The sequence below is a fragment of the Xiphophorus hellerii genome, chromosome 16, assembly GCF_003331165.1.
Source record: "Xiphophorus hellerii strain 12219 chromosome 16, Xiphophorus_hellerii-4.1, whole genome shotgun sequence".
Taxonomy (NCBI): domain Eukaryota; kingdom Metazoa; phylum Chordata; class Actinopteri; order Cyprinodontiformes; family Poeciliidae; genus Xiphophorus; species Xiphophorus hellerii.
The window spans coordinates 17,197,069-17,209,177 of NC_045687.1; the positions used below are offsets into that span (position 1 = coordinate 17,197,069).

At 37.1% G+C, this 12,109-nt stretch overlaps 1 protein-coding gene across 3 annotated transcripts in view; it reads left to right on the top strand.

Moving 5' to 3' along the window:
* Window positions 1–12,109, top strand: part of cacna1ha (calcium channel, voltage-dependent, T type, alpha 1H subunit a) — a 137,333-nt gene that overhangs the window by 109,211 nt on the left and 16,013 nt on the right. For 2 of the 3 annotated variants that reach the window (XM_032587024.1, XM_032587022.1), the window contains exons 25-32: window positions 519–644; window positions 893–982; window positions 1,634–1,847; window positions 5,218–5,369; window positions 6,135–6,244; window positions 7,344–7,477; window positions 7,758–7,828; window positions 8,371–8,449. In XM_032587024.1, the coding sequence (XP_032442915.1) occupies window positions 519–644; window positions 893–982; window positions 1,634–1,847; window positions 5,218–5,369; window positions 6,135–6,244; window positions 7,344–7,477; window positions 7,758–7,828; window positions 8,371–8,449 (976 nt within the window). The remainder of the gene's footprint in view (window positions 1–518; window positions 645–892; window positions 983–1,633; window positions 1,848–5,217; window positions 5,370–6,134; window positions 6,245–7,343; window positions 7,478–7,757; window positions 7,829–8,370; window positions 8,450–12,109) is intronic. The other variant, XM_032587023.1, reaches the window with a different exon arrangement.

A 12,109-nucleotide genomic window follows, 5' to 3' on the forward strand; every position in this document is an offset into this window, starting at 1 on the left:
CAGCGTTTTTGTACCGATGGCACATCTAAAACCTGCAGGACAGCGGCCCTCAAGGACTGGAGTTTGACACCTGTGCACTACATCAATTTCTCAAGCCACACTTGCGATGCTTCTCTTTCTCTGCCTCTTTCCTGTGCTATTTTACCTATTGTTGTGTAAATGTCAATGCTCAGCAGTGCATATGTGACCATAGCAATGGGGAATTGAAAAGCATCTAGAATATCCAAAAAAAAAAAAAAATATTGGTGTTTTTCTTCTTCAAAGGTGTGAGTTTGGAAGAAAATGCAGAACTAGAGTAAGTGATAAAAACAAACAAAAAAAAATATGACCTTTAGGCCATTTGTTTCACAAGCCCTGAAATTCTGCTGGAACAATGCACTCTTTGAAACATACTTTTTTTATTGCCACTATTTGCTGAACACACCTGAGGTCACAGCTTAATGAAAGTCAAATAGCCCTGAAGAAGCCTTGTTTTCATTTTTCTTTTCCTGTTTTTTTTTTTTTTTGTTTTTTCCTAGCTGTTCAAAGGGAAATTTTACCACTGTGAGGGTCTGGACACAAAAAACGTCACAAACAGGTCCGACTGTGAACTCGCCAACTACAAGTGGATACGAAGGAAGTACAATTTTGACAACTTGATTCAGGTGTGGATGGATCAAATGAATCTGTGATTATATGAAGCTTGCACAATATTAAAAGCCAGAATTAATTTTTTTTAATTGTACACTATTTCTAACAGAGTTTTTTCTTCTTCTACAAATGTCTCTTGTTGTACAACACTATATGACTTCTTCCTTTTGACATAATCTGCATTTCTCAGTCACATTAAAGCGCACCATCAAAGTAAAGGTAATGCAAGTCTGTTAAAGTACAACTACCTTTCTGTCTCCAGGCTTTGATGTCTCTGTTTGTGCTGTCGTGTAAGGATGGTTGGGTCAACATCATGTATGATGGACTAGATGCAGTCGGATTGAATCAACAGGCAAGTATTTGCATTCTGTCTGCAGAACTGAATGACCTGCTTCAACCTCATTTGAGTCACAGTCGTCTGACAAGAAATAAGCAATTTTTTGTAACTTTGTATATAATACACAGGCAGTAGAGTGTAATATTTATCCCAATGGGAAATGGACTGTTGTTGGTGAGCGCTAATCCAACTCATTTTCTTTTACCACTCCTCTTCAAATTTCTGTCTGGATGTATGTTTAGAAAGTCGTTGGGTATTATTTGAGATTTTGAGATGCTAATCAGCTGCTCCGTGTTGAAAAAAATAATACCTTGTTGCTATGGTTATGCATCATAACAACTGTCTGAAAGTTTAAAAAAAAGTAAGAGCCAATATCTTTTCAGCTGCACGGCATCCAAAGCCAGAGGGAGTAATTGCTGAAATATGCAACACCTCAACAAAAACAATTAAGAAGAAAAGTTTACAAATAAAATAAATAAGATACAATAACTTGTATCTTAATACAATAGCTTTTCCAACATGTCATTTTAATATGCTTTCCTATATCTCACATGAAAGACATAAGCTGTGTGACTTAAATGTGTTTGTCATCTGCTTGTCTTCATGCAAACATTTTTTTACATTTTTTAATTGAATTTAAAAGTTAGCATTTCTCCCTATTTTCAGCCCGTGAGGAACCACAACCCCTGGATGCTGCTCTACTTCATCTCCTTCCTGCTCATCGTCAGCTTCTTCGTCCTCAACATGTTCGTCGGTGTCGTGGTGGAAAACTTCCACAAGTGCCGGCAGGACCAGGAGGAGGAGGAGGCCCGTTTACGGGAGGAGAAGAGGCTCAAAATGATAGATAAAAAGCGCAGGAGTAAGGAGAATGGAGGGGCTGGTCGGTAGTCTATTTTTCTGAGCACTGCCTGCTTTCAGAGCTTGAAAGAAAGAAAAACATTTAAAAAAGATCATACAAATAGGGCAATTATTAGCAAAACAACAGCTGGAATGAGGGAAAGTTTATAAGACTGGCTAGCTCACAGCAAATGTGATTGATCACTGCAGTAGGCTGTGGGCTATGCCAATCTGACGCATGAAACCGCATGACTGCAGCCAGTCCTGTCCCTTCCTAACTCTGCATGGAGAACCTAAGACAGTGAATCAAAATTATCACCCTTAGCAAAGTACGAAATTTCACATTTTCACTCAAATTCCACTTAATTTGTATGACCAGTTATTCTTGATAAGCTTTAGTGACACTTGCACAAATTGGATTAAAAATAATAAAAACAATTTTAGCCTAATTTGATTTGCAATTTCCGCATGCATCCCGGAAAATTTTTATCCGGTAAAAATTTTCGTCTGTGAATTTCCTATATCCCTTCCTTCCCTCCCTCCCACTGCATGTGTAAGAACCTGAGATGCCTCTCGACTCTGGTAGAAAAGAGATATTTCCTCCAACCGGGCTTTGACTGGCAGACTCAGAAACATAGCAGACGTTTTGGCTGCTATTGCTGTTAATCATTTGGGTAATATCTTGGGTAACGGAGCTGTTCGTAAAAAATTTTTTCCAGCCGTTAGGGAATAGAAACTAGTTAAGATAGCAGCACAAATATGCACTCAAATACTATAACAACCGATCTTTTTGCACATAGTAATGTTTTAAGTCCAGATGAGTGGAAAAAAAACCCATTTGATTCAACTGTCAAGACCTTGCACAGCTAGTCATCATTCTTTCATGCTACAACCAAAATTGTGCATAACTGCAAAGTGGAAGAAAAAGATACATAGAGATGCAAAAAAATCTCAAGAAATAAAAACAAGAAACGGTTGCTTGCATTTCTATTCAGCCGTCTGAGTCAGTCATTTATGGAGTCAATGTTCAATGCAATCACCTCTGAAAGTCTTATTGATTTTGTCTCTGTATGCTTGCATATCAGAAACTTTTACCCATTATTCTTGATTAAAGCTCATTAAGTCAGGATAGTAAGTCTCTGTGTCCAGCAATTTTCAAGTCTGGGCAAATATTCAGTTGGACATACAGTATGTCTGTGCCTTTTTAGCTGATGGATATGTTTTAAGATAAACACTACATTGAAGTTCTGGGTGGATTTAGGGACATTGTCCTACTAGAAAGTGAACATGTGCCGTACTCAAGTATTTTATTGACCTTTAACGGTGTTTCCTTCAGGATTGGCCTGTATTTAGCTCCCTTTAAATTATTTTTCCAGTATTCATGTGGTTTTTCCAAATCAGAGGTGTTTGTGCCACTATTTTTCTTTTTCACTTTTTTACCTCTTCTTAGAGTTGTAATTATATACAGAATAAATCTCTTTTAGATCAAATTAATTTACGGATTAGATGACTTCTGAAGACAGTTGATTTTTATTTGAGGGAGCGTGATTAAATGGGACTGATCACAATGCAACTCAGTTTAAAAAGAAAAAAAAAAAAGTTTAAAGCCACACATCCTTTTTCTTCCACTCCCCAATAATGCCCTTCATGTGAAATCCCAATTAAATATGTGGAGTTTCTGGTTGTAACATGACATAATGTGAAAAACTACAGCTCTTTGCCTTACTTTTTTGTAAGTCACGTTATCTAATAGGTTATGGTGTGAGTGGAAGACGAGTCTGATGTTTTTTCATTATTGCATCTCAGTGGTCCAAAACATTCAATTAAACAGTTTTGAGCTAAACTGTTTCAGAATACAGTATATTCTTAATCCAGAATTTGGCCAATCCAAACTCATTCAGCGCTGCAGAATATAGTGTTGACCGACTGAGATTTTATTTTGAAGTAATGCTATTGGAGACGAGAGAAGCTTCAGTGTTTGTTCACCATCACTGGCATTCTTGACCATACTATAATTAGATAATAGTTAGAAAATATTAGAAATTTTAATAATTAGAAAATATCATCATGAAGCCAAGAGGAATATAGTGTTTAAAATGATTGATATTAATGTGAGATATTTAATCAATAAAGATTGTATCACTGACCTGATACACTTAGAATTCTGCTTTTAACAAGCGTGCTGTTGAACATAACCGGAGTAGTAGCCTTTTACTACTTTATCTTTACTTTATCACACACTAGCATCCAACATGTGAGTGCAGTTTGCTAATGTGGTGAATAAAAATTATTTTAGTGTGCACAAGGTTACTATTCAGAAGCAGGCTGTGGGTTCCTTTTATATATATATATTATATATATATAATATATATATATATCAAAATGGATATCTACATTCATACCTTTAGTAGAGTACAATGCAGAGATTTTCTTCCTGTTGGAAGAGTGTCCTTGTTGAAAGTATAATAACATTTCAATAATTTCACCTTTTATTGGAGCTGCATAATCTCACTTTGAAAAATGGAACCATATTCAAATACATGTATTCAATGCAGGGGAAAAAATTCCCCATAAGAAGTAATTGCTTTCTACAAAATCGAGTGGTGGCACAATTATGGACACCTCTCCTGTCAATTTTTATAACCCTCTTCACTGCAGGATTCTTCTGTCATGTTTTAGGTTTGAAGAGGACCGCAGCACAGAGGTAGAAAGTGGTCAAATTGAGTACCTTAATAAAACAATGACAACTTACAGAGAATAACACAGGGCTCTTAGGTCAAGCAATACAGGTAGAAAACAGGAGATTGTAATGAATCCAGTAGCGAACAATATGAACTAGTGAAAACATCCCGAGGCAGGGCTAAAACAACAACAAAAAAGAAACAAAAAAAAAGCAAACAGAAAAAAGACAAAGGAACCAACATGACTAATCAGAGTTTTACATTAGTAGAACTGTTTTGTAGTAGTTGGGGTAAAACAGGGAAACTTTAAAGTGACTGAAAATCATGCAACCAATATTCGCGATGTATCTGATTAGTGTGCATAGCCTGTTGGTTTCTTCACAATCTTTTCTTACAGATATGTACTGTGCCATTAACAAAGGAAACAGGTTTCTGAATGATTAAATTATGAGCCCACCTGGTACTCTCATGTCTTTTCAAATTAGAAAACGCCACAGACCCAGTCATGTGCACAGGAATTGGGATCATATTCTTCATGAGTATTTTGTGACAGCAAGAAGCATTTGGATACAATCTTGGTCAAACAACGATAGAAAAAATAAGCCTAAATAAAGAGTAACTATTGCCTCATTGTGCACATGACTGGACATGTAATGTTACCGAAAACTGTTGCTCACATTTACCCTTATCTCACTTTCTCTGTCTGCTGGGGTGTGTGTTTGTGTGTTTCAGAGGCCAAGCAGAGACCGTACTTCGCCGACTACTCTCCTCTGCGCTTGACCATCCACACTCTGTGCACAAGCCACTACCTGGATCTCTTCATCACCTTCATCATTTGTATCAATGTCTTCACAATGAGCATCGAGCACTACAATCAGCCACAGGTAATGTGTGCACCTGTGCATATTTGCTTTAAATAAATCTCGATAAATCTTAAATAACTAAATTTTCCCCAATCCCCGATTGCTCTTTTTCCATTTTCAAAAAGAGAATAAATGTTTTAAAAATCCCAGGCTGCTTTAATAAATATCTGTTCATTATAATTTCAAAGGAATTTTCACTTTCTTAAAATATACACTCTTTGTCATTTTTGCCATAGCTAAATAGTTAACTTGAACAGTAATATCTAAGCTCCTTGTCTAGTGTCCTTTAAGATACCAGGTAAATATATTCAAGTATCATAGAAGCCAGTAGCTGGTGTTCTTTAACATTCTAGGCATCTCACCTAATCTAAGTAAAAATCCGTGAAGGGGGCTAAAAATCAGAGTGACAGCAAGGAAATGTTCAATGTCAACACATGAATATCATAATCAAAGATTTTTCAAATTTTCAAAGCAATATTTGAATAAAACATATCTTTAAAATGGCTCCACTTTTACATTTTATCTTTTAAGAGATGAATATCTTATTACCCATCTGGAATAAACTCTCTGGTTGAATACGCATTATTTTAAAGCTGCATCTTTCTGGGGTTTAAATCCTTTTGGGTGTACCTGTATTTTAAAATCTGCTAACCTTAATGATGTGTTTTCCTGTTTATAATGAAAGCCATATCCGATCAGCCGCATCCGATCAATACTTTCCGATCAGTTAGGAAAGTACTCTGTGTGTGAGATGTCCTTCACATGCTGGTGTCTGTGTTCCTGCAGTATTTGGAGGAGGTTCTGAAGTACTGCAACTACGTGTTCACCATTATCTTTGTCATCGAGGCTCTGCTCAAACTTGTGGCCTTTGGCTTCCATCGGTTCTTCAAAGACAGGTACAATAGATCATAAGTGCAAATATGAAACACTTTCATGTGCACCCCACACCAAATCCATGGTGTGTAAAATTTAGTTACAAAAAAATTATACTATCCCAGTATTTTAACATGGTTTGTTGGCTTCGAGTTTAGTAAAGTAGACTCAACATGGTCGGTGAGTGTGTCCAACTTGTCTAAGGGCTAAATTTATTGTTTTCTCCCCCAAAGAGATAAGTGGGTGGTCTACCCATTAATTTAAATGCCTGGCTCACTGTTTACGATCAGCACTCTGGCAGAACTAATATTAGGTCTGTTTCCCATCCTCTTGTTCTTCTTTTAGCTCTGTAAATATTGAGGACAGTACAGTTAATTTCTTCGTTTGTCCTTTCATGTCAGACATTGTCAACCTAAGGTCAACGCCACCCTAAGGAAGGCACCAAAGAGGCTGCAGAGGGTTTTCTGTATACACAGGCTGCCAGTGTTAGCTTTGAACATGAGAAACGCAGCAGAGTTAATGCATAGGTTTGGATTCAAAAGCAAACATCAATGTCACAAAGATGAGATGGCCTTCCAGGACAAAGATTGATCTTGTCTTGTGTAAATTCCTGTATTATGGACTGAAGCTGTAGTTTGCTGGAAACAAGTTATCTGACATTGTCACTGCTCTAAGTACTTTCTTGGAGTTTAAGGATTTTTTTAGCTATATGATATGCTACAGTATGTCCCTGGAAACCCCCTCCATTCTTTTGTTTGTAAGGATTTAAGTTAAAAGTGTCGTAAACATGGGCTAATAGTTTTTTTTGTTGATGTTAATTATGGGTTCTCATTTTCAGTAACACTTAAATTGTTATTTCCATTCTTTGGCTTGGAAAACAATAAGCTATAAATAATGTTCAATTCTGATTAGCTTCCCTACTGCAGAAAACCATGACCATCTTTCACAGTTTTTTTTTTTTTACATGGTAAACTATGAAAAGGCTCAAAGGTTATGAATACTTTTGCAAGGCGTTGTACTGTCAAGCAAGGGAAAACTGTTGTTTTCATTTGTCACGAGTCATTTTGTTACTTCACTGTTAGTCTTTTGGTGGCATTAAAATGAATTTTAACTTGTGTTTAGGTGGAATCAGCTGGATGTTGGAATAGTTGCCTTGTCCATTCTGGGAATCACTCTGGAAGAGCTGAAAATGAAAGCTGCTTTGCCAATAAATCCTACCATCATCCGAATCATGAGAGTACTGCGCATTGCACGAGGTACACCCCCCCCCCCCCCCTCCCCCCCATGCACACACACATACAAAGTAACCAAACTTGTGTTTTTGTTTTGTTTTTTTATCTACATATTAGTTTAAGTGCTTTGAAAATTCATTATTGGCTTTCTGAAATTTAATCATATCCTATATGACAGGACAACTATTTCTTTAGTGTTGTATAACAAATAGGACATTTTTATGAGATTAAAAATTGCTCTGCAAAAAAAGCTGGCTAAAACTTGTAAAAAACTACTTTAAACCTTTTTATGTGTCTCCTGCAGTCCTAAAACTTCTGAAGATGGCAAAGGGAATGAGAGCTCTCCTCGATACTGTCATGCAAGCTCTGCCCCAGGTAAACAAGGTCTCTTATTAGGGCTCAACCACTGTAAAATAGCATGTTTAATTGCATGTCTTGCAGACTGACAAAGAAAACGGTGCTATCTTTCAAACAGGCATTTATTAAAAGCAGGCTCTATAACCAGGTCTCCCCATTTTGTTACTTTAAGTGCCCTTTCTTACTCTGCAGTTTCTTAGCATAACACAAGAGAGAGGAGAAGGACATTGCCTTTCTCTTATCATGAGCTGCAAGAACACAGTGTTTGTATCTGCAAGCAGCTTTATTCAAAGTCTGTTTAATCTCCATTTTGAGCAGGTGTTGGCTGCTTTATTTGCAAAACATGTCAAACAGCAAAGAATTTATATTCTGGGAAGATTTTTTTTTTTTCTAGTGTGGTCTCGCCATAAATGAAGTCAAATAGGTGTCAGACACACTAAATTAAATAAAACATTGACATAAATCTTAATCCTCGTGTTCCCTGGAGTTTCAAACGAGCAATATTTACACTGCCGCGCTCCTTTGTGGAGAGGGGAGTCTAACATGAGTATCGCTTCCAGGTGGGAAATCTTGGTCTCCTCTTCATGTTGCTCTTCTTCATCTATGCTGCCCTGGGAGTGGAACTCTTCGGCAAACTGGGTCAGTCACACACACACACGCACGCACACACACACATCAGCCGGAAAAACAACACACGCACTAGACTCCATGCTTCAGCGAAAAGTGGTTTGAGATTCACTTATTGTTCCCGCGCTCACAGCTTAAAGCAAATTTTCCTGCCTGAATCGTTTTTGTTGCTTCTCACCGTAACCCCCCATCTGTCTCCCTGCCGCTCTGTTTTATTAATTTTTTTTATGAGAGGGGGGTTTGGTCCAAGGAAACAAACCGTTTGCACGATCATGTTTATTTTCACGTTGCTCTCCTGACAAGCCTGCAACGTCCAACTCATTTTCTGTGAGAGGATTAGCCACATCAGGCATCTGGGAAGACAAAATAGAAACAACTTGCTGATGAGAGCGTATGCTTTCTGGGAAATGTCATTATACCTCCTGCTGCATGTGCCAGAGGAAAGTAATGTGTTTTCATAAGGCAAAAATATCCAGCTTTTTTTTTTGTTGCTGTTGTTTACTGTGATGCTTATATTGCCAATAGTGCTGAGAAAAGCTGTTTGTTTTGTATGGATGCCTCTGACCTTTCTATAAAATATATTTTGGTTTGCAAACATGAAGATAGAGAAAATGGAGGTAGAGACATATTTAAAAAGTGCAAATTCTGTCAATTCTAAGTTTTTAACGTAAAAATGACGCACAACATATCCTCGTTTCATTTGTCATCTAACCATTTGTCATTTTTTTGCCCTATTAAGATCAACACATACCTTCTGTAATTGCATGAGACACATATTTTGTCATGTTTGTACAACAGGTAAGCAGGAAATAATGAATTACCTACTAGGGGTTCATAGATACTTGTGCTTCTTATATAGGGTGCCAGTAATTGCAGTGGCAATAATGTGGAACACTCCCACCAACTCACTGAATGAAATGCAATATCAGGTTGTGCTAACCCTGTGATATTGAGTGTATTTTAAAGCTATTTACACATTTTTATCAGGTGGGCCAGCACTAGTGTAGGTCACAAATGCTTGCAGAGGGCAATGTGCGTTGTTGCAAAAGCTTGATTCTCAGTTGATAGATTAAATTACAATGTGGAATTTCTAGTAACGAATCCTGTTTTTTTTTTTTTACAATGATCAATAGAAGTTTTTACACTGATGCTTGTCTGACTTCCTGTGGCACTCAACTTTGCTGCAGTGCTAATGCTTGTTCTAGGAAACAGGAAAACAAGTTGTTATTCTTTAATGCCTACTTATTTAATAGGGCCATCAACATTGTTTTTAGCTCCTTAAGGTATTAACAAAAGTCATCTGAATTCACTAATGGACAAATTCTACATTTGTTGTACTTATTTTTCTAATGTCCTGTTGCAGCTAGTTGTTCTACAGTTCTATTGCTAGTTTGTGGCCAGGGAAAATGAGTAAATATTCAAAATTCAAATTCAAAAATACTTTACTGATCCCAATAGGGAAATTAAATATTGTTGTTACTCATATTAACTCAAAATTCCTCAAAGAGTTGTTGTAGATGGTTCTGGTATATATTTGGATTATGGGTTATGGCATTTGGGTTCTGATTGGTTATTTTCATAATCACCCCTTCATAGAATATTGTGAGCACTAGCATCTTCAGTAATGAAAGAAATGGGAAATTCTTTGTATATATATTTTAAGCTTCCTATTGCAGCTACTTGCTCTTTAACAATATTTATAGGAAAATCATGGATGTTTTTTGTCTATATGAGAGTTCTACTTCTTGTTAGCACCTTCACTAAGGGAGATTAAATAAAAACTTGTTGCAGCTTTTTGAGCAAAGTTACTATAAAGGAAAAGTTCAGTGTGTTTTATTCACCCACCACAAGTCTGGGGAAAGTTGCAGCCGTTAAAGCACAGTTCTTCAATGCTCCTTGAAGAACAGCCTAAATGCTAATAATTAGTGAGAGGTGGAGTATTACCTGTGGATCTTGAGGAGTCTCATCTCTGACAGCAGATGTGCAGATAAGGTGGTGTTACAGGGAAATGACTCGGTGTGTACATGCCCATATTGGCATGTATGGCTCAGAACTCCAGTAAAGCTATTTTTAGCACACCAGATACCAAAGCTATTTCGTTTTGATCCTCAAAACTAAATCTAATTAATAATCTCTTTTGATCTACACCCAGATGAATCACCATCTCTAACACTGTCCTCATGCCGCCTCGATATGAGTCAGACACAGAAAGGGAAAGGAGGGTCTCTCTTTCTGCCAGAGAAATTACTGATTAAATCTAAAAATGACATTCTGGGTGTCTTCCATTTCTTCCCGAGACACCACAAATGGTTATATTGGGGGAAAAAAAAACAAAAAAAAACTGAACTCTCTGAGTGAAGACGGATTTCGTTTTCCTATTATGCAAAACTGCCTCAATCAGTTCCTCTGAGCTGAAGTGTGACATTGTTAAATCCTCTCCCTTTTCTCTTGTTAACTGATATGGAAAAAAAAAAGAGACACGTCGTACGCGGTGGACAGACTCTGTCTTCCTCAGCTGCCTGTTTGTGAGACCCAAATTTAAAGTAGCTAAAGATATCTTTTGGTTTTAATTTTGCACAATTGCTCCTCAGGGCATTCTCTCGGAACTGGCTCAAAGATTTCCATGTCCACTGCAAATAATTATTTTCACTGCTGTGCCATGTTCACATGCCTAGCAGCTCTCTTTTCAGAGTACTCCTCCTTTCTTATGTAACTAAATCATTAGAGTTTCTAAATGGGACATTGGCAATTATGTATCAATTTTCCTGAAAACAAAATCCACTAATGTTCAAAAATTGGTTCCTTTAAAGCACCAGAAGGTTTGCTGTGCATAACGTAAAAACGACAACAAAAGAGTTAGTTTTCTTAAAATAAAATCAAATGCTTATCATAGCAAGTTGGGAGTGAAATATATTTTGTCCCTGTGGGAAAATCCTTCCTTGCCTCACTCGGCCCTTTTTTTCCCAGCACTTTTAGGGGGTTTATTTTGAGCTGGTCTGCCTCAAATAAAGCTTTCTGGCTGATTTAAAATTAGCCTGCGTGTTCCAAACATGGTAGAATATGGCAGACATGGGGAATCAAGTCTGCAACATGGACTTCAGTTACACCAAAGCTGCAAACGACTTGGACTGGACTGAGACTCGTGCTCTTAGGACTTGAGATTTGATTCAGATTCAGAGTCTGAGCCTCAAATCTTATGAATAATCTCTGAAAGTAAGCTTGCATGTGTTAAATATTTAAGTAGAGGATTAATGCTTTGCCTTACTGTAATGAATACAAATGAATGGTTGTTATGGTAACACTGTGTACAGGGTTTGTGCTCTACATGTAGCAAAACTGGTATGTTTCTCAACGGGGAAAGAGTTAAAGGCAGTTTTGAATTTGGATTTTTTTTTTTTTTGTTGTTTGTGTTTTTCTTTTATGTCAAGTGGTACTAGTAGTTGGCAGTTCACATGTTCTCCTGTCAAATGGTGCGTTTGGCTCACAACAACCTGTTCATGCTAGCTTTACGATAATGATGGTATGGATATTTGCCTAATTGAATTCTCTTTTAAAAGACCATTTTATATCAAGCTAATCCTCAACATTCTATTCTCAAAATCTCTTAAAAAAATAAAACATCTTGTTTAATCTAATTGATTAAAAGTAACCTCCTTGTGTTCAGAGCAGTTG